Below are 20,632 nucleotides of genomic sequence, written 5' to 3' on the forward strand. Positions count from 1 at the left end.
AAGCTGTAAAATCACAGGGGCAAAGGGACTCTCCCACTGACGATGCTCTATTGAGTAGCTATAGCAACAGTGACGCCTCGATTTTGATACATTGTTGTTATTGGTCGAGCTGCGCGACGAAGAATGCAAACAAAACTGAATGCGATGAAGTGAGATGTAACGGTCATTGGCGTCAAATTTCGTTTCAACACGGTGGCGGCTTTTTAAGTTAACGGAATCCAGGGGATACAGGGCTCGACTGCTATGTTTCCTGGAAGGACCGTGGTGGAGCGTGTGGGTGATCCTCCTTGCCCCTACGACTTTTCAGCTTGCGGGTAGTCAGCCAACGCATCTGAGCGCGTCTACATCTATGTGTGCATACAGTTGATTCTTGAAAGAGAAGTTTATTTCCCGTGTTTTGTATTATTCAGTATTTTGTACAGTAAATATTAATTATTATAAAATTAATATTAACTTCAAACAGATAGTGCATATAGTATTTGCGAAAAGTCTTGCAAAGCATTTAAATTGCAGTAACGGTTGTTTCACTGAAACGTGAAACAGGTAAAAAAGTATATATCGAAAATGGGACGAAGAAAGAGCAAACGACAAGCTCCTCAAAAGAGGAAAGCTATCGAACCTATGGACATACAATTTACGTGTCCATTTTGTAATCATGAAAAATCGTGTGAAGTTAAAATGTAAGTCCTGTGTTTCCAAATGAAAAAATATTTGGTGAAATGTAGAGTGAAACTTAGTATGGTTTGTGATTTTAGGGACAAAGGCCGGAACACAGCAAAGATTTCGTGTCGGGTTTGTTTAGAAGATTACCAGACTACCGTCAATGTGTTATCCGAACCGATTGATGTGTACAACGACTGGATCGACGCATGTGACGCCATAAATTAAATGACACTCTTTGGACACTGAACAAATAAACTTGTGCCTTTTTGTACACTGAAAAGATTCTAACATTTGTGTTATATATTTACAAATATTGTCGTTCTATTAATGATCCGAAATTATTTTCTACATCGACTGTAACGAATTAACAATATTTATCAATATCTGATACATATCGTTGTTATGTATAACATGTACTGGTTGTTCCACTTGTTAACTGTATGATATTTCTGTCCATGAAAACAAATAGAAAACGAACACGTATTCTATTAAATAAGAATAAAAGTGCACGTAAGAAATAAGAAAGATAAATAATTATTATATTGTATAATTTTGTATGTTTGTAAGTAATTATCGCTTAATATTTAATAAATCTCAATATTGTAAGTTAGTTTCTGGTTATTTCAATGCATCCTATAAAATTCCATTAATGACACTTGGGCTGTCGACAAGAATGACTTTTAAAATGCGCGCTGTATTTGAACTTTCCTGATATAAGAAATGACGCAAACCCTATATTGTTCTTCAATGCTTGCTACTTGACAGTAGATGAGGAATCGTGTTAAGAAATTTTGTCCGTTATCGAATCAGTTTGGCAGACATTACGCTCAGGGGTGTGTGCTCCTTTACGGTCCAAGAGATGAAAAATTTTCCGTTTACGTTTCACGAAAATTAAAACCTTTGTACAAAGTGATCTAATTCGTTATTTTTTTAATGGGGGTAACATTGATTTTGTAAACATTGCATGACATTTACTTGTGCTCGTCATCGTCCAAAAATACCGAGTGGCGAAATAGAAAGACTGACTAACGTGAAAGTGTAAGAACAGAGTCTTCAATTTACAATCGTAAAGGATGGATAAAGCAAAGGCATTACATGGTGGAAGTAAATTGCCACCTCTTCGGGGCTTAAATGATTTCCTTCTGGAACCGTCACGTTTCCAGCTACCCAATTTTAATGATTTTGAGAAATGGGGTAACAGAGTAGTAAATAATCTAATATACTATCAAACGAATTATCTGTATATGTCGATAAGTATTATGCTTATTGTGGGGTAAGTAGCTTTTATAATATTTGGGAAATATTATTTTAATTAAATTTACTGATTCCTTTCATATTTTTCATTATCTAGATCAATGAATCCATCAAAGCTATTCGTTGGTCTGTTATCAATGGCAGCTATATGTGGTCAATGTCTATTTCTTTTTACCAATAATGAAGAAATATGCAAAATTAAGAAACAATATCCACAACTTCAAATCATATTTCTTGTCGTCTGTGCATTTTTTGTAATTTACACTATAAATTCAATTCTTGTACTGTTATTTGGCATTTTATTGGCATTTTGTGGTAAGTTTTACAGTTAATTTCATGAGTACAATATGTTTAATCAATTTGTACTAATCTTATTGTTGATTTTAGTGACTTTTATACACGCATCGTTGAGATTAAGGCATATTAAAAATAAGTTTGTCAACAAAATTGAGGGTATGGGATTGGAACGTACGCCAATGGGCATATTCTTAAAATATTTTGGTATGAAAGAAGAATTCCTTGATTAAGTTTTTATTACTCGGTTACGAAAAAACGTACTTCCGTATGTACTTATGTAATGACAAATGTATACATGTATTTTTAATATCTTAAATGTCACGTTAAGCTTAACTTTATTAATGTTTAAAGCAAACATTTATTTTCTTATATTCTAATATTATGCTTTTTCAATTAAGAAGAGCAAGAAACAAATCAAAAAGCATAACAATTTTAGGCTTGCTTAACTCTTCTATAACGAATTTATTTATTAATGAAAACTAATGTGAATAGTTATTTATTGAATGTTATTTATAACAAACAAATCATGTAATACTCAAACTATTAATGAATAAGTATATCATTATTGAAAGTACCAGAGGTTAATAATAATATTGATATTTAATATTTTTTCCACAGTTTTCTTCCTCTCTTAAGAAAGGATTAAAGAAAACTCAGATCAATAATTATTATAGAATATATGCAATACTGCTATATGTTGTTCTACTTGTAATGTAAAATCTTAATAAAATAAAAGTACTTGAATATAAATTAAAATTTTTAAGGAATTAATCTTGAACAGTATAAATCGTTTCATAAATTTAATATACTCTACATTTCCTTTCATTTATAAATTCCATGTATTTTGTCGAATAAATTTAACAGATTGTATATAGAAATATATTTTTTTCATGCATTATGTAAAAAAGAGTTTACAAGTATTATGTATAAGTGTAAAATACTGATAGAACTAATACCTTAATATAATATTAACTAATTTTATGGCACTCATTGATTATAATTTGTATTACAACATAATTAATTTGTAACCTAATTTTTCGTTATTTTCTTTTTATTTCATAAGCAGAAGGTGTGACCTTACGTGCACAGACAACTTATACCCAATCTCTTCAGTAATATTTCCTCCTAACGACTGTTTGCCAGTGATTGTACTTATTAATTAATTGGTGCTACCCTAATTCGCTGGAAAAGTGCTTATGGATAAATATTGCAGTGAAAGTTATGTACTGAAATTTTTACAATAAATTAAAAAAATATGTAATAAAATTATCCAATATCTTTTACATTTATAAAATAATATGTAAATGCATATAAATTGAAATCTGATATCAATGAAATGTTTATGAATATATATGACTTGTACGATTTATGGATATATATGTTAATGTACCAATTTTTTATTACAATGATGTAAATAAAGATAGTGGTGTATATATATATTTTGTTAATCACATTTATTTAAAAAATTGAATCGAAGCAAATAAATTCTTAATGTGTAATTTACGTCTGTAAAATTAAAGTGTAACAACGGGCAGTTTGCGAGAAAAATTAATATTTTGAATACAATGTCATACTTGATTATAGTATTATAAATTTACTGTTAATATTTCATATAAACTTTGTAGTACTTTCTGATAGTACATTACATTATTTTATTGTTACCACAGTAAAAGTGGACGGTAAATACATTTAAATAGAGTATACGTATTTATATTTTTAATTCAATGAGAAAATTTGTTTATTTATAAACAAAGTTAAATACAATGGTGCATATAAAATATGTTGGACACAACTAAAAAAACAATGGCTTACTGATAAAAAAGAAGATATGAAAATTATTTAGAACTTATATTCTAGTCTTATTATGGAAGTATTATTTGTCTAACAATTATAATTAAGATCTTCTGCATTCATATTTCTAGTTCTCTATGGTTTTCTGATTTATTTCTACTTGCATTAGAATGTAGTTTAGATATAGCAGTTTAAATTGCGAGGAAGTGAATGAACTGATTAACGCTTTCTTTCACTATAATTTTACTGATGCACGAAGATTTATAATAATGTATAGATTGTATAAAAATTAATTATAACGAGCATGGTGATTTTACACCTTTAGATAGGTGAAGATTTGATTAAAAACCGGTCCCTACAAAATTGACCTTGACCTTGAATTTCAAGGTCAACATATTTTTTTAATGTAACATATTCTATTCGTTACGAGGAAAGATGTTTTGACAGAACCATGGATCGGAACTCAATCGTTCTTATTGAAAGAGACATTAAAGTTCAGGAAGTTTTCGTGATCACTTTACACATTACATATATGCTTACATTGTGCGGACTAGTGCAGTGAGAATTAGGTACAGATACTATTGTAGCAGGTATTTACCATAGAATCATTATTACGCACCTCTCGTTTCTTTTACTTTTTTCTTTCTTATCCTCTGCTATTAAGATTATACCCCTCACCGTGTTGGACTATTATTATTATCGGACGCGAACTAATCCAGCATCCAGGTAGTGAAATTTTATGACATACCTTTCATAATTATAATATCCCAGAATTTTATGACATACTATCTAGCTGTTTACAATCGCCGATCGCAGATCATTTTGTGTTACCGTGAGCAGTTAATTCATTGATTGAAGTTTTATTGTGTGATAAAGGACACACTGAAAATAATATGAGGAAAGAAGGAGAGAGATGTATTATCAAAACGAGTCATTGGTCAGCGCTTAATTCTTCGTCTGTGTAAGTAAGAATTTGAATGACTCGTCATTTGGTTGTTTTTCCCATCTAAGCTAACGGCTTGCGGTCTAAATTAAAATATATGTTAAAATAATTTATCTCGATTAAAAGCGCTGTCCTGAACATTACTTTTTTTATTCAGAAGATTTCTGTATGTATTATAATATTGGAACATTCAATGATAAGAAACATGAAAATTATAATTATACTTCAATGTTAATCGAACACACATGGCATGAATATTCATAATTGTACCATTTGTTTTTAAATTGCATGATACTTTTCAAACGTAAGATATATTCCAATTTGTAGTTGAAGAAAAATAAATACTCACAGTATGTTACCTCATTCTGTAACAGTAAGCAGAGTCTGTTAATTTTAATAATATCTAGAACATTAAAACAATACACTTACCATATTACACAGTATGTATAATTTTCTTGTAAAGTAATAAAGTATTTATAATTTTGTTATGAATACTGTATTTGCTGGAGATAATATTGTATCTGATAAATGTATTTCTGGGGAAAGCTCTCCTATATTTGTTTTTGGAAATGGAACTAAATAACTATGATCCGATGACGAGTAACCCAAACTTTCCATTTTATTTATAAAATCCTGAAATATGAAAATTAGTACGTTTTTTAAAATATACTTGATTTATATAAATAGTAAAATTATAAAGCTTACTTCTATTGTGTTCGCTGCACACATTGACATTGTTTCTCTTTTACCATTTGGCAATCTTAAGCAAAGTCTTACAGATTCATTACCTGCGCACAATAATATTTGAATTACTTTGTAAAATTTCAAGTTATTAATAGTCTTTCTAAACAAATTATAATTTCATTAAAATGCAATAATTTCTTACTCGTTTTAATGTTGTTCAAATCATATTTTGGTGCACACGATTCATCCTAAACAAATTGTCAATATTCATTTTCATTACAGAGTATTGATTATAAACAATTCTGTATAATTTATGAACATACCTTTGAATTTTCTTGGACTTTTTCCTTTACGTCTAGCTCATCAATTTTCTTTTTCTTATTTGTATTTTGAGATTCATTGGAAGACATACTTGAACTTGAACTTTGAATGTCATCTATATTATTGTAACTGTCTAAGTCATTTAAACTATCAAATAAATGTTTAGAAGTTCTAGTACTACTGTCATAATCCTAGAAGTAGAATATGTTATATGAAAGAACGATTGTTACTTTCAAATTTGTAGTTAATTTAAATATAGTGAAGTATATATTTACTTTTGAATTAGTTGCAGAATTGTCATTTGTTGTTGCTGTACTACTACTACTACTACTAGTAGTAGTAGTAACTGATGTTGTTGCTGTTGTTATTGTTGTTTCATTACAGTTATTCCATTTTTTAGGACTGAATGAATCGCTTGATACACAGTCCGGAGATGGATGAGTGCTTAACATATCATTTAATGCGAATATTAAAATGTTAACAGTAATGTGATTGTACGTTTGCATGCATTCTCCTGTTCTAGGATCTATTACTGCCACATAAGGATATTTAGATACATTGTAGAAATCTATATAACGTTTTCCATCACTAGTGCTTGATAAGACCTATTAGAAAATATATAATATTTTCATAACCATCTCTTATTTTTTTAACATAGAAGAACCAGTAACTGATTACAACTTACTTGCCATAAGACAAAATGATCCTTTACAATTTCCTGAATTTGCTGATTCGACCATACATCTCTATTAAGAATCTGGCAAGCAAATTCCTGAGGATTCTGTATATTTACAAGTAACCAACGATTTAATGTCTTGGCATGTGCACGAGCTGCCAAAAAGGGGCCCAAGAAGAGGATACTGTATGGAGGTCGAAATAAATCTTCTAATCTATTTGATCTGCGCTGAGAAGGTTGTTTAAGTATTGAAAATCTACGAGTCATTCTTTCTTCCTGTAGCTCTACATTAAATAATTAACCAAGTTACATATTTTTGATGGATTACTAAATAATTTTTAGTAGTACTGGTAATGCTTACGTGTTTCTACTGCAAAATCTCTAAATCTATCAAACACATTATTTGATATTCTTGGAAATGAACAAGCTGGATCCGATGGTACCAATATTTCTTGTGTTGGTAAAATCGGAGGTCTTACTTCTGGTTCAGGTTCAGGATCAGTGCGTTCAGGTTCTGTCGCATGATTTCCCTCGTACATTAAGATTATTGCAGTTTCCACATTACCATCAGTCAGGGATAAATATTGACGAGCAGTGGCTTCACTCTCCCCTAATAGCAAATAATACACTTAACTGTATATAATGCAAATAAGATGGATAAAACAAATAGAGATTTTATATAAATAGTGGATGAAACTGAACTAATATCTACAAAAGATTAACCAATTCTTCATTAGAAAAATACTAACCTGTTACTTCCATGAATTTTTCAACAAGTTCTGGATCCATCGTATTTTCGGATCACAAAAATATTTTTAACAAAGTTTATGAATATCGACTGAAACCTTTAAAGTAAGATCAACCGGTTGACATTTCCGAGTATTCACGAAATTTTTCGTTTCGTCAAAAAAAAAAAAAAATTGAATGATACAACCTAGATACTTCTCCGAAAAATTTCAAAATTACTGGTTAGCCTTTGCCAAACGCTCTCTTTAAATTACGACTCAATGCAACTGTATTCTTGATGAGTACACCATAAACAGTTGTCCAGACTGCAGTTCAATATTTCTTTGGACATTAGAATTTTGTTATACTAGATTTTCTGCGCATGCGTGACACAATGCAATGTTCCTCTTACAATTTGTAAGTTGCTATCGTGTCAGCAGATAATTAAAGATTTACGGAAAACAACGGAAGAAGTCAAAAACGACATTTTATAATCTTACTCTAAAATAACTTCAATCGTAATAAAGTACTTATAATGGAGGAAAATTTAATGTTGATTCTCGGCGAAAACTGTGTCGAAGTGTCAAAAGAGAAACTAGCGAATAAAAGCCGCTATTTTGCATCCCTTTTCTCTCATAATTTTGCTGATTCTCATAACAAGCAGCATATTATAAATTATGATATTGCTTTGTCTACTTTACAGGTTGTATTACTAACCTTAATTAGTGAAATAAAAGTACATCGTTTTTAATAAAAATAATTCTTTGTGATTATAGAATTTTATAGAATGGACTCCCGATGATCAGGAACGCGTAGATATTCAGTGCCATTCAATAAAATCTTCTATGACAAAGTTTGTAAAAGATAATTTCGAAGACTTATTAAATTTATTAGAATTGAGCGTATTGTTTATAGTTGACGAACTAATAAGCGACATTGAAGATATTATAATTTTGTTTTGGTTGGAGCCAGAGAAAGTAATTGATATATGGTTATTAGCACAAGAGTTGGGTTTAAAGGTATTACAAGGCATTTGTATATCTATATGTTTAGACCGTTTTGAAGAACTTCCTTTATCTTTGCTTCTCAAATTAACTAAAAATAACATTACTCAACTGTTACAAAATGTTAATGTGAGAGCATCTAACAAGTACCTGCATTTTGTAAGAGATAAATGGATGCTGCATCACATGGTAATTAATCTTACTATTATATTGTGTTCTTATGGTGAATTTTAAAATGTTGTAGTTTTAGATATCGGATATTCCAGATATAAAAGATGAGAGAAAACCCAAGTTTATACGCACTATGGTAGTGCACAAACTGCCTGAATCTGCTAATACAGGTGAATATTTATACCTTTGGAATGGTGATGTTTTCTCTGAATGTATGCAAGTGAGTAGCGTACAAGGTCCGCAAAAAGGGCTCAGTGGAATGGGAACAACTGGTAGAGGTATAAATGTTAATTTTTCATTATGAAGAACTTAGTACAATGGTACCTGGACTTACGAACTTAATTTGTTCCAGTTCAAAATTCTGGTAACTTTTCAAAATGTTTGTGTCTCGAAATCCAATTTCCTGTTATACTATAATTTGGAATTATAAAAGTTTCTTGAAATTAAGTTTGTATTTGGAGGTCAAAATAGAGTATGAAAAAAGTTTGTATGTCGAAAAGTTCATATATGGAGTGGTTCGTAAGTCGAGGTACCAGTGTATTTTATGTAATAGAGCTTAAAATATGTTCTTAGGTTTTAGTTTATATACAGCTGGAGGAGAAATGGGTATAGGAAATGGAAAAATTAGTAATAGTATTTGGCGATACTGTTTAATATCTAAAAAATGGTTTCATTATGCAAAAATGCCGCAGCCAAAAAGACACATGGTTATTGTGTTTATAGGAAATCAGTTACTAATAGTCGGTGGAGTAGGAAAAAATAGAATAAAGTCAACAGCAATGTATTCTCTTAATATTCATAAAGGTGAATGGTAATTTCATAAAATGAGTTAAACAGCTTGCAGTCACTTTAATTGCATGATGTTTCAGGTACATGGTGTCATGGTCCTACATTACCGTGTTGTTTCACAGAAGTTCCCCCTCATTGCGTTATGAACGGAAAATTGTTTTTAATAACGTCCGACGTTTATGTGTATGATCCGCGAGCAGAGTGGTGGATCAAAATAATGAGTGATATTCCCATTGTAATCGATGCGTGTTTCACTCCTAATACAACTTTATTTCAAACTCCTGACACAAACTTTTTTCAAAGTGGTACTGATTTAATACAAGAGAATAAAGAATTCGCATTTTTACTACTACTAAGATTTATAATTTTTACCAGATAAACATCGAGACAAGACAACCTTGTCGAGAATTGATGTCATGAGGGAATCAGTTTGTGAGAAGAAAGACTGTTCAAGGCGGCACTTGAATTCCCTACCTAACAACCCTATCTATTGCACCCATAAGTCTAAATATAATTATGGTTGTCAATTAAGTTATGCTAAGGTAGCTGGTATTGGTGTGATGCTTATGCAATATCCACACGACGAGGAATATAAGTATTTGCATTCGCACACAGAATCGAGGAGAGATTCTGTAAACTTTACTATTCCCCGGGGTGGAGGATCTTTTCAAATCATTGATCCCGATACTTTGTATGATACTGTGTAATTATAATTTTTGTATTTATCTAGAAAGTAAAATGTTTGATACAATTCAGTAAAGTCTTCTTTGCCACTAATTTACTTCTTCTAAAGTTTATTGGAAGAAGATAAAAAACAATAGGGAAAGAAAGATGAGCGAACTGTTATATTTGAATCATATTTTATTTATCGTAAATTTTGTAACGGAAGCAGTCTTCAAACAAGTATAACACGACAGTGCGTACGATTACATGGAATAAGAACGTACATCTCGACAGTATCAATTGCTTCGTACGGTAATCCCGACAAGACATGTGATGTTCTGCTGGATGTCGAGGATGCTGGCTGTCACGCCGAGATCTACCGTGACGATTTATCGGTTTAATTCCGCTGCTGCCGTTATGCACCATTGTGTACTTAAAGTATGCTAATTCGTGTATGCAGCAAAGCTCGTATTAGCGTATAGTTTGCGCGTGCTATCCGTGTACTTGCTCGATGTTCTGGATTCTTTCATTATTTCCACCATACAACGACACGATTGTGTTTCATTGTTGCGAATATGATAAGCACACAAAAAGAAAATACAGCGTTCCATGAAAATTTACATATAGAATAGTTTTTACGGATACAATGGTTCTCCAATTTCCCTTTTATACACGAACCTTATAAATACCACCTATCGTCGCGATTGCTCACGAGTCGCAAATTTTTACAGTCCGTTTATACATATGGTTTCTCTAATCATCGTTCTCTCGTTTAACGTTGTAGAAGCTGAAAACAGACGAATTAGAAGCATGTATGTATACTTAAATATATGTGTCAAGGGACATAAAAAAAAGTCGAATGAGTTTGTCGATACGATGAAGATTAATTAACACGTTGACTTGCGAACTGCTTGAGAACAATTACTATATAAAAATATTTGGTAACACAGGTAGGTAAATAATCGTGTAATATGAGTACTGTGATACCTTATTATTAATAATCGTTTCTTACACCATTTGCAAAATGCTCAAAATTCTGATGGCAGTCGACGTGTTAATTAAGATTAATTAGATCTCACCCAAACCTGGTTGTATTTTGTGATCTTCGCACGGGTCGAAATCAACGATTCATCATTGTTCGCTAGCACTGGTAACGTTCAGGGCAAATGCCGCGTTTGTCTCGCCCTTCTTGCCGATGGCGCGAGCCACGTATTGACCAACGTCGGTGGCCGTGCACGATTTGATACGTAATTCGAACGATTTGTCGCCATCCGAACTGAAGAGATACCTGCTGCTAGATTCTGGGATCGCTTTTCCATCTTTCAACCACGTTACTATGTAACACACGGATAAAATGATACTTATTAGAACAGTGAATTTCACTTCTATTTCCTGTAATTACTGGATTTTGGATTTTATGCAAATTTTCAATTTTATATCTGCAGAAACGTAGCAATGGAGTTGAACAGACTCGTATTTACAATTTACCAAATTTACTCACATTTTACTTAATTTTGTATATTATTGTTGCTTGACAATTTGCATAAAAATTTGCAATTCATTTATTAGAAAAGAAGAATCGATTCAATTTGAACTCGATTTGGATCATGCTCTTCCTTATACTCACCTTTCAAAGGCGCAGTTTCAGTCTTGCATGTGAACGTAACCGATTCGCCTTCGCTCACCGTTGCAGATTGCGGGAATGTCGTGAAGACTGGGCTCTTCGGTTCTTCGTTTGGAACTGCGTGAAAGACGACGTTTAAGTTAGAATATACCTCAATTATGAAACACAGGAGAAATTGAAAGACAGACTGAATCAACGAGATCGAAAGCTACGCTCGCGCGTCACCTTTTTTATCAATGATTCGCGTGTTTCGAATAAGAAAAGGTGAACGACATGGACCCACAAACTGTCTCAATTAAAAAAAATGGGAAACAGATATTATTGAAAATTGATATTATTCCCCATCTCGTAAATTTGATGATGCGTTGCAAGCATACCAAGGACGTTTAATGTGCACGACGAGAAGCTCTCCCCTGCGTCGTTGAACGCCTCGCAGGTATAGGTGCCGGAATCCTCGGGGAAAATCTCAGCGATGTTCAATTTGTAGATATTAGCCTCGTTGCTGTATTGGAAGTCTTTGCTCGGTTTGATCTCTTTGTTGTTGTGCAGCCATACCACGTCGAACTTCTTCGCGCCGATTATTCGACAGCTCAACAGCACCGATTCTCCGTCTTTCACGAACATGCTGGTCAGGTGGTCCACGATGTTCGGAGGTTTGTCGTCGGTCTTCTTCTTCTTCTCGGCCCCAGACGTGCTCGCTGAATAACATACACGTTACAGTCATCGATTATAATTATGTCGGATCCATATTGTCGTCACTTAAACACGAAAGATTTGAAATATTCGATACGGCGAATAACGTCGCCTTTCTTCGACGCTAACTTTCAGTTTCATTACCGGGCTAGAACTGGAACTACCAGGCGGGTTAAAATTATCCATCTTAGTTTTCTGTTTTTGCAATTTTTGAAAGGACACACGGGCCTTTCTAAGAAATTTGTTGGTAAATTGGTTCACCAATGTGCATCCTAAAGTGTAAGTTAATCGAAATCTTAACCAACGTATTTTTTGTAATTTGTACAAGAAAATGCATAATAGGCGATTTGATTGCTCGGTAGTTCTAATGTTAAGATACTGACACATTAATCGCTCAGAAGCCAATGCGGTTAAGTCCATTTTTGGATATTTTCTGATTTTTGTAAATTTTAATTAAATAAATAATATTCTTTTTAGTTATTAAAGAATTTACTCGTTTTTTTTTTGTTTTACCTAGATCGGGAAGTCTTTCTTTTTATAGCTTCTGAATATGTTGTATAACAATTTCAGAAGCCGAAACATCTCAATTTTTCTTTTCTGGGCTTAACCGCCTTGACTTCTGAGCGATTCATATAGCAATCTAATACTTACGTTTCACGGTCAGTTTGCAGGAGGTAGTTACGCTGCCGATACTGTTAGTCGCTTGGCAAGCGTATTCGCCCTCGTCTTCGGGGAACACCTCATTGATGACGAGCGTCGCGACTCCTGCTTTGTACTTCAGGTCCATGATACCGGACGAGCTGAGCGTTTTGCCGTTCTTGGTCCAGGTAACTTGCGGCTCTGGGTCGCCGTCAACTTTTACGTTGAGCTCCAGCTGTTCCCCGTCGTTGATGGTGAGGTCGCTCAGCTTCTTCGTGAACTGTGGTGCTCTCATCGAGTCGTCCGGAGGATCTACGAAACCGATGTCAGTTTAATATTAATCATTTGTTTCCATCTTTTTTAAATAGTACTGATATCTAATGTATCGACGAGAATTTTATTCGACAGTGTTCTGGACAAAAACTCAGCATCGTTTCCCTTACAGACTAATTCCTTCGTGGTACTCCTGGATCTAGACGGACTGCCGGACGCGTCCAATCCATATTTCTTGACGCTTCGCTTGTCCGAGCTTGATTCTGTGGCCTGAAGAGAACAAGTTTGAAATGTGATGCAACGTTTGTACATTTCTGAATACAGTATTTTTCGATACAGAGCTGGGGTAAAATTTTAAGATACGGTATTCACGTGGAAAGATGTTGAAATGTTGAGCAGACAAAATGATTACTTGTTGTCTAGAGTAAATAATATTTTACCCAGCTTTGTGCTGACATTTAGTTTTGTCCAATATTTACTTTGTAGGAAGAGGAAGTCGTGGAATTCTGTTTAGTGGTAGAACTATTGTAATTGGTCGACGAACTGCTCGAGTAACCCTGCGTGGTGGTGGAACTATATCCGCTGTATCCGCCGGCCTTGTGGACCGTTATGATCGGTGGTGGCGCCGGTTTGATCGGTTGTTCGATAAATCTTCGATCTAAGAGGAAAGCGACGTTACTTTCAGATAATTATCTTGTCTCACTTTCGGTTTCCGAAACATGAAAGGTTCTATGTCGAATCGCATAAATTGTTTTACATAATCACCGATTCCTTTCAAACCTACGGTATTTGTTGCGTATTTTTAATTTCGATAAAAAATTATAGGGCAAGGGGTTGAAGTATTTTTATTCACAATAGCGATCTTTGTGCATCGAAAAGATTGGAGAACTAGGGAGGGCTGTGCAATGGATTGAAAGACTTGAGACATTTAAAAAGCAGTGGCAGTTTAGTAAGTGCAGATATTGCAACAGCATCGTGGAGTCTAACCAACGGTTATTTTATTCTGTATGTTTCTAAGGATTTGCGCTCTTGGTTTCAGTATTTTAAAAAGCTCACTCTGCAAGGGAATCGTCAAAGAATAGATATTCTTCAAGCTCATGGGGGCGAGTTTGGGGAGAAAGGTGCAACGATTGTATTTGAAATTAAACTTTCATCTTAAGACGTTATCACATGTATTTATAATAATTGAAAGTTTTAATTTATGTTTGGGAAGCAGGTCCGCCTTATCCACCATGCACTGTGGGGCACATTGGCTGGGGTCTACGCGAACTTTGGGGCCTACGGATAGGACAGTTTTTGGAATGATGTCTGTCTGTCCCAAGCGGTACGTCGGAGCGAGGCAGGGTGGTCGAATAAAAGAGTGTTTAGGGCCCACGGAAACCTTAATGCGGCGTTACTGGAAAGAGCATATTCTTAGCATTAAAACGGTTGCAAGCAAATTAGTGGTTTCAACAAAGAGTCATTTCATTCAAGTGAAATGAAGGTATTGAGAACAAAAGGTTGACGAAACGTCCTCGCATGGTTTTTTCAAGTTTTTAACATTTAACGCCTTGCAAACTATTCGGGCTACAAAGCTAAACATTCACAGAACTCAATTTCACAAGATACACAACAAACGCTATAGGTTTGGAAAAATTCTCGATGATTATTTGACAAATTGTATGGGATTCCACGTAGAATGTCCCATGGGCTATGTAATCGTTTGCCAATCAGGTAGTAAATGGTAACTAAGCGCTAATTAGCATGCGCCTAATGGCACGATCTGTAGAGGAAGTTACTGATAAATTGATTGGAAGTAGACGCAAGTTAGTTGGAGATCGGGTCAAGCCACGAATCAAATAAATACGCGAAGGGAGATTATGGGTAACAATACGATTGTTATGCTATAAAAAGTTCTTTAAAATTAAAGGGGATCAGAAACTGCAGGGGGTAGACTCTACCTCCGGAATGTAGGAGGTCGTGCGCTAATTTAACTTGCTCCTCGGTTTCTCCAGTGCCTACAAATAAATGTTCAATGAGTTTCTTCGTGAATATACAAGACATACACTCCGTACTAAACGCATCACGAACTGTAGATTCTTATGCATATATAAACTGAAATTTTCATGATCAAATCTACGATACTCGTAAGAAAATATAAAAACCCTAGAGATTTTTCTAACGGTAACTTTACGGAACACGTCAATTTGACGTATATTGAATTTTATAAACATTATTCGATAAACATGCATATGCATGCTAAATATGCATTTTAATTGCCTATTTTTAAACCTTTAATTTCTAAGGTCTAAATGAACATCAATTTTTCTAGAACAAAGCAATGGAATGAACTGTACCGATAATAAATGTCCATAAACCTAGCATTCAAAACGATTCTGCACCCAGAACTTCGAGTCATAGATGCATAAGATCTCCAGCGTATCATTTATTCTCTTCTAATTTCACAGAACACGATCTGATTCGAGTTGCCGATCGATTCGCACCTTCGACGATTACGACGCAACTGGTTTCGTCCTTTCCGTGTTTGTTGGTCGCTACGCAGCGGTATTTGCCGCTGTCCTCTGGCTTGCAGTCGATTATTTCCATCGTGACGACACCGTCTGAGTTCGTCATTGCATAGTGATGTTTGGAGAGCTCTTCTCTGTCCTTGTACCATTTCACGGTCGGCGGTGGATTGCCGCTCAGACAGCAGAGCAGCTTGCAGGTCTGCCTAACCTGGATGACACGTGGTCGAAGCAGGAAAGTAAAGCTAGGTGCTGATTCGATCGTCTCCAACCAGACGTTGTAGCCGAGCGGCTCTCTTCTTCGGACAGGGTGCAGTTCTGGTCTGTATTTCGGAATCTCTCTAGGCAGCGCTGGGGACCAAGATTAAAAATCAAGATCGGTGATTGTTTTAGAATCTTCTTCATCTCTGCTAGATTCTTAATTCACATAAGTTCTACCGTGGCTAGTGAAAAAGTATTTGATCAAACGAATTAAAGGAATCATTCATTCATATTGGATCGACGGTAACTAACTTTTCTCTCTAGATATAATTTGCATTGAATGATTATGATAAAATTTGTAATATAGCAAAAAAATATAGTAAAGATAATCGGAGGGAACTTACGTTGCACATTCAGGAACACAACTTCCTCTCTGTAACCGTAATGATTCTCTGCTCTGATCACATATTCTCCTCTATCCTCGAGTTTCACTCTGTTGATGATGAACGTGTAGTCCTCGCCGTGGTAGCGTTTCATGAACTTCACCGATTGTCGGAGCTCTTGGTTGTTGTGGAACCACGTGAGGGTTGGGTCGGCGATCGCGATCACGCGGCAAGTGAACTTGACGCTTTGGCCTTCGTACGCGAACGCGCTAGTAGGCTTGATGACGAACCTTGGTGCTGCTTGTCGTCGGTCTGTAAATCATTATCATTCTTTATATATCTTTGAAGTAATATTTTAAGTGCCACTATTCCCAACGATGGATCCCGAAGATGGATTGCTGCTTAATGCATCTAATAGAAACGCAAAATTGTCCCTTACCAAAGCAAGAATCATAAATCTTATATTTCTCGACCAGCAACTTTCTAAGGGAAGAGTATTCTGCCAGACGGCCAATAGGAAGTACGTATTTGTCCCAGTTCTCGTATTTGGCTCGCAACCTGTCCCTGAATTTGAGGTATCGACTACTTGAAATGGCTTTGGTGCGGTCGCTGTGGTCACCGGTCAACCATGGATGTAGGAGGCATTCGTGAGCAGTCATACGTTTCCTAGGAAATAAGGAAATTCGTCACTTTCGAATCGAAGATTTTTGTTAAATCCAAAGAAGTTATTGAAACTGGAGGACGTACTCTTTGTTCTTGATGAGGAGCCGCCTGATGAAGTCCTTGCCTTCCTCTGAGACATCGCGGAATGCTTCTTCGTCGAAGTCCCAGTCGCAGGCTTTAACGTTCTTCAGGGTCTCGATGTCGTTGTCTCCAGCGAACGGTGAAAGGCCGCTCAGCCTACAATTGGTATTATTATTAATGTATTCGAGATTGGTAACGCAGTACTACGTCATTTTTAATTTTCTTAGAAGGATATAATCTAAAAAATACATGTTTTAGAAGAACGCGGGTCGCTTATGTCCATGCGACTTCAAAATCTCTAGCTGAGTATTGACAATATAATTATATTGCATGTTTTTTATATTTATGTACATTTGATTAGCAGACTCCTGAGGTGTTCAGCTACAGATTTTAAATTGTAAAGAAATTTTAAGGGAAATTTAAAAATTAAGAAGTTAGGAGAATAAATGTATCATCTAAGAGAATCTAATTGCAAACATAAAGTGCAGAAAAATAATCAAGACAAGCGCTAAAGGAACACTGGTAGCGATAAGAAGATGATTTGCTTACAGAACATAGGCCAAGACACCGCAAGCCCACATGTCCGTGTAGAAACCGACCGGCTCGCGCTCAACGATCTCAGGAGCAGCGAATTCGGCCGTGCCAGTGCTGATCTTGACCACTTCGTTTGGATCCAGCTTCGTGGCCAGTCCAAAATCGATCAACTTCACATTCGTGCTGTTGCGTGTCTGGCACATGATGTTCTCGGGCTTGATGTCTGAAGAATAGGCGAAAAGTCGACGGTTAAATCGGTCAAGTATCAAACGAAGTATGAAACAAAATTAAAGGGGCAACTTACCCAAATGTATGATGTTCTTCTCGTGCATGTGCTTGACGGCTTCGCAGATCTGTCTCATGTAGTTGATCACCTCGGCCTCGGACATGGTGTAACCCTCAGCTGTGATCCTCTCGAAGAGTTCACCGCCGGACAAGCTGAACAGACAAAAGTTCGAGATTACGGATAAAGCGGGGTCCACCAAAGTACTTTTATCGATTTCAAAGATTTCAAACGACTTCCCAGCATTAATCCCCCTTAAATACCACTTAAATCCAAATTCCATCGATGATCCGATCTACAATCCACGTACTCACAACTTTGTAAAAGTCCAATAAACAACAGCAAGGTACTCACAACTCGAATATCAGGACCATTTCGTCGTCGTCCTCGAAGGCGTCGTGCAGATTGATCAATTTCGGATGATGTAACTGATTCATAATATCGATCTCCTTCCTGATCAGTTCCTTCTCCATCGCGTGTGACACTGGTATGAATTTAGCAGCGAAGATGTTTCCAGTAGCTCTCTCGCGGCAACGATGGACCACGCCAAACGCGCCGGTGCCGATCTCTTCGAGGATGTCGTATCTGTCGTAGACGGAGAAGTGTTTCACCTCAACCGGCTGAGGCACATACTTGCTGTACACATCGAACACGAACTGGTCGTAGTCGGACGGTTTCTCGTCGCTTCGTCCGCGGATCTTCTTGCCAGACTCGTCCACTTGGTACTCCTTCTGTTTGAACTCCCTCTTGATGATTCCCTTGGTCGTGATCAGCGGCGTCACTTCGCTGGGGTCGGAGCGTCCGTAGATGTTCTCCGCGCACACTCTGAAGTCGTACTGGTGTCCTGGGCTGAGCCCGGTCACCGCCATCGTGCAGAACCTCGTGTTTCCTACACGGATCCAGGTGCTCATCGGGTGTTCGCGTTTCTCGACCAGGTAGTTGGTGATGTTGCTGCCGCCGTCCCAAACTGGAGGCTTCCAGCTGAGTGCCAGAGAATCGTGGCCAACGTTGTCTATCTGAGGGAATCGTGGCGGGTCGGGTCGGTCGCTGATCTGGATCTTGATGATAGCGGTGTCCTGGCCGAGGTCGTTCTCCGCGGTGATGCGGTAGGGGCCGGAGTCTATTCGGCTGCCATCTATGATGGTCAGCACCGCGTGCCTCTCTTTCACTTCTACAGTGTAGTGTCCACCGGATTCGATTACTTCGCCTTCTCTTACCCAGCTGATCTTTGGTTTCGGGTAGCCGGTGAACGGAATCTTGATCACGACGTTCACGCCCTTGTCGAAGAACGCAGTGTCCCTGAACCTTGGTGGCACGTTCAGCTTCGGTGGTGTCTTGATGAACAGCTCGCCCTTGGTCGACTTGACGCCGCATTTGTTCACCGCACGGCAGAAGTACTCGTCCGCGTCCTCGCCGAAGACATCGTGAATTATCAGGTTGTGCACTTCTCCCTCCGAGTAGATGTTGTAGCGCGATCCGCTGACGATCTCCCGGGCGCCCTTGAACCAGGTGATTGTGGGCTTCGGGGTGCCGATGATCTTGCACTGGAAGTGGGCGTTGTGGTTCTGCACGCAGTTCACCTTGTGCAGGGGTTGGATGACTTCGGGCGCCTTTGCTGCTTGCGGGTCGCAGATCTTCACCGATGTGGAGGCCTTCGATTCTGGGCCGAGGCCGGCGGCGTTCTGCGCGAACACGCGGAACTCGTACTGTCTGCCCTCGATCAGGTTCGTGATGTTGATCTGAGTGGGGAGACAGATCGCGACATTCACGCGTTGCCAGGCTTGACTGCCAACTTCGCGTTTGTCGATCCAGTAGCCTTGGATCTTCGAGCCGCCATCGGTTTCTGGTTTCTCCCAGGATAGGTTCACGAAGTCTCCGCCGACTTCTGTCACCTTTGGTGTACCCGGCGGGCCGGGCGGGTCGAACGGCGCCTTGGCCTTGATGGGATTCGCGCCCTCTAATGGTGGTCCCATTCCGTTGTCGTTCACCGCCATCACGCGGAATAGATACTCTTGTCCTTCCGTTAGGCCTTGTACCATGAACGAAGTATCTTTGCAGAAGGACGACACGATTATCCAGTGAGTGTGGCTGACGTCTCGGCGTTCGACCATGTAGTGGGTCACGCGGAGACCGCCGTCGAATTTCGGTGGGTGCCAAGATAACGTGCAAGTGTGCTTGTTGATGTCCGTAACGTCCAGGGGTCCGGTTGGAGGTCCTGGTAGTCCGGTGATGTAGACGTTGAAGGAACCGCTGACGCTGCCGCTGTCGTTCGAGATCGAGAGATCGTAAAGGCCACCGTCGTCTTTCTGGATGTCCTTGATAAAGATGATGAGGTACTCGTCGAATACTGTGTATTTGATGTGCGAGGTTTCGACCACTTGGCGGCCATCCTTCTTCAGAGTGATATCCATCGGCTGGTCGCCGCTGTAATAGATCTTGATCTTCGTGTTGTCGCCTTCGGCCAGGTACAGGTCGTCCGGCATGCGCTCGATGCGAGGTGGAGTGCCGATCTTCAATCTGGCTGTTGTCGTCGCGATACCGAGCGGATTCGAGACCTGGCAGCTGTAGTCGCCAGCGTCTGCGTCCATCACTTCCGATATCACGAGTCTGTAAATGCCATCGAACGCCTCTGTTCGGAACCGGCCACCTACCGTGATTTCTCTGCCGTTTCTCAACCACCTGCGATTGGAATGATTCGTGCGGGAATTATTGAAATTATAGAATTATAGGATTATAGAGTTATGTAACTATAATATTATGAAATTATAGAGA

At 37.4% G+C, this 20,632-nt stretch overlaps 5 protein-coding genes across 59 annotated transcripts in view; 3 read left to right on the plus strand and 2 right to left on the minus strand.

The window, feature by feature from the left end:
- Nucleotides 1-114: 114 nt before the first annotated feature.
- On the plus strand, nucleotides 115-1,795 carry LOC116426532 (transcription elongation factor 1 homolog). The gene is made up of 2 exons (XM_031975603.2): nucleotides 115-680; nucleotides 756-1,795. The coding sequence occupies exons 1-2, from the start codon at nucleotides 565-567 to the stop codon at nucleotides 886-888; spliced, it is 249 nt and encodes an 82-aa protein (XP_031831463.1). The 5' UTR covers nucleotides 115-564; the 3' UTR covers nucleotides 889-1,795.
- Jwa (PRA1 family protein Jwa) lies at nucleotides 1,736-3,480 on the plus strand. 4 transcript variants are annotated; one of them, XM_076368833.1, is made up of 4 exons: nucleotides 1,736-1,936; nucleotides 2,015-2,232; nucleotides 2,305-2,479; nucleotides 3,278-3,480. In XM_076368833.1, the coding sequence occupies exons 1-3, from the start codon at nucleotides 1,737-1,739 to the stop codon at nucleotides 2,442-2,444; spliced, it is 558 nt and encodes a 185-aa protein (XP_076224948.1). In that variant the 5' UTR covers nucleotide 1,736; the 3' UTR covers nucleotides 2,445-2,479; nucleotides 3,278-3,480. The 4 variants fall into 4 exon arrangements, with proteins under 4 accessions (XP_076224948.1, XP_031833004.1, XP_031832987.1 ...); XM_031977144.2 differs by having other exon boundaries at nucleotides 3,281-3,480; XM_031977127.2 differs by having other exon boundaries at nucleotides 2,305-2,418.
- Nucleotides 3,277-7,769, minus strand: LOC116427128 (UBX domain-containing protein 7). Of its 2 annotated transcripts, none has more exons than XM_076368829.1 (10): nucleotides 7,564-7,769; nucleotides 7,379-7,467; nucleotides 6,991-7,239; nucleotides 6,639-6,913; nucleotides 6,229-6,558; nucleotides 5,956-6,144; nucleotides 5,835-5,880; nucleotides 5,654-5,736; nucleotides 5,378-5,581; nucleotides 3,277-5,313 (listed from the first exon to the last, which is right to left on the minus strand). In XM_076368829.1, the coding sequence occupies exons 2-9, from the start codon at nucleotides 7,416-7,418 to the stop codon at nucleotides 5,423-5,425; spliced, it is 1,371 nt and encodes a 456-aa protein (XP_076224944.1). In that variant the 5' UTR covers nucleotides 7,419-7,467; nucleotides 7,564-7,769; the 3' UTR covers nucleotides 3,277-5,313; nucleotides 5,378-5,422. The 2 variants fall into 2 exon arrangements, with proteins under 2 accessions (XP_076224944.1, XP_076224945.1); XM_076368830.1 differs by having other exon boundaries at nucleotides 7,379-7,473.
- Nucleotides 7,770-7,890: 121 nt separating this feature from the next.
- LOC116426879 (uncharacterized) lies at nucleotides 7,891-10,580 on the plus strand. Of its 2 annotated transcripts, none has more exons than XM_031976506.2 (6): nucleotides 7,891-8,058; nucleotides 8,132-8,548; nucleotides 8,610-8,808; nucleotides 9,104-9,334; nucleotides 9,400-9,624; nucleotides 9,695-10,580. In XM_031976506.2, the coding sequence occupies exons 1-6, from the start codon at nucleotides 7,891-7,893 to the stop codon at nucleotides 10,024-10,026; spliced, it is 1,572 nt and encodes a 523-aa protein (XP_031832366.1). In that variant the 3' UTR covers nucleotides 10,027-10,580. The 2 variants fall into 2 exon arrangements, with proteins under 2 accessions (XP_031832366.1, XP_031832374.1); XM_031976514.2 differs by having other exon boundaries at nucleotides 8,132-8,374.
- Nucleotides 10,163-20,632, minus strand: part of bent (projectin protein bent) — a 114,850-nt gene continuing 104,380 nt past the window's right edge. For all 50 annotated transcript variants that reach the window (XM_076368821.1, XM_076368819.1, XM_076368818.1 and 47 more), the window contains 15 exons: nucleotides 18,215-20,539; nucleotides 17,882-18,015; nucleotides 17,593-17,800; nucleotides 17,047-17,199; nucleotides 16,739-16,965; nucleotides 16,321-16,611; nucleotides 15,695-16,066; nucleotides 15,152-15,208; nucleotides 13,691-13,869; nucleotides 13,382-13,481; nucleotides 12,951-13,250; nucleotides 11,984-12,304; nucleotides 11,610-11,723; nucleotides 11,068-11,316; nucleotides 10,163-10,769 (listed from right to left, as the gene is read on the minus strand). In XM_076368821.1, the coding sequence (XP_076224936.1) occupies nucleotides 11,114-11,316; nucleotides 11,610-11,723; nucleotides 11,984-12,304; nucleotides 12,951-13,250; nucleotides 13,382-13,481; nucleotides 13,691-13,869; nucleotides 15,152-15,208; nucleotides 15,695-16,066; nucleotides 16,321-16,611; nucleotides 16,739-16,965; nucleotides 17,047-17,199; nucleotides 17,593-17,800; nucleotides 17,882-18,015; nucleotides 18,215-20,539 (4,984 nt within the window). In that variant the 3' untranslated portion in view covers nucleotides 10,163-10,769; nucleotides 11,068-11,113. The remainder of the gene's footprint in view (nucleotides 10,770-11,067; nucleotides 11,317-11,609; nucleotides 11,724-11,983; nucleotides 12,305-12,950; nucleotides 13,251-13,381; nucleotides 13,482-13,690; nucleotides 13,870-15,151; nucleotides 15,209-15,694; nucleotides 16,067-16,320; nucleotides 16,612-16,738; nucleotides 16,966-17,046; nucleotides 17,200-17,592; nucleotides 17,801-17,881; nucleotides 18,016-18,214; nucleotides 20,540-20,632) is intronic.

The sequence above is a fragment of the Nomia melanderi genome, chromosome 6 (genome assembly GCF_051020985.1).
Source record: "Nomia melanderi isolate GNS246 chromosome 6, iyNomMela1, whole genome shotgun sequence".
Classification (NCBI taxonomy): Eukaryota; Metazoa; Arthropoda; class Insecta; order Hymenoptera; family Halictidae; genus Nomia; species Nomia melanderi.

Excerpts from the sequence above, each read along its gene's own strand:
- LOC116426532 (XM_031975603.2), top strand. The coding sequence starts at position 565 with ATGGGACGAAGAAAGAGCAAACGACAAGCTCCTCAAAAGAGGAAAGCT. Across the intron at positions 681-755 it reads AAATCGTGTGAAGTTAAAAT|GGACAAAGGCCGGAACACAG; the intron begins GTAAGTCCTGTG and ends TTGTGATTTTAG.
- Jwa (XM_031977127.2), top strand. The coding sequence starts at position 1,737 with ATGGATAAAGCAAAGGCATTACATGGTGGAAGTAAATTGCCACCTCTT. Across the intron at positions 1,937-2,014 it reads AGTATTATGCTTATTGTGGG|ATCAATGAATCCATCAAAGC; the intron begins GTAAGTAGCTTT and ends TTCATTATCTAG. Across the intron at positions 2,233-2,304 it reads CATTTTATTGGCATTTTGTG|TGACTTTTATACACGCATCG; the intron begins GTAAGTTTTACA and ends TGTTGATTTTAG.
- LOC116427128 (XM_076368829.1), bottom strand. The coding sequence starts at position 7,418 with ATGGATCCAGAACTTGTTGAAAAATTCATGGAAGTAACAG. Across the intron at positions 7,240-7,378 it reads AAAATTCATGGAAGTAACAG|GGGAGAGTGAAGCCACTGCT; the intron begins GTTAGTATTTTT and ends ATTTGCTATTAG. Across the intron at positions 5,881-5,955 it reads AAGTCCAAGAAAATTCAAAG|GATGAATCGTGTGCACCAAA; the intron begins GTATGTTCATAA and ends CAATTTGTTTAG.
- LOC116426879 (XM_031976506.2), top strand. The coding sequence starts at position 7,891 with ATGGAGGAAAATTTAATGTTGATTCTCGGCGAAAACTGTGTCGAAGTG. Across the intron at positions 8,809-9,103 it reads AATGGGAACAACTGGTAGAG|GTTTTAGTTTATATACAGCT; the intron begins GTATAAATGTTA and ends ATATGTTCTTAG. Across the intron at positions 9,625-9,694 it reads CACAAACTTTTTTCAAAGTG|ATAAACATCGAGACAAGACA; the intron begins GTACTGATTTAA and ends AATTTTTACCAG.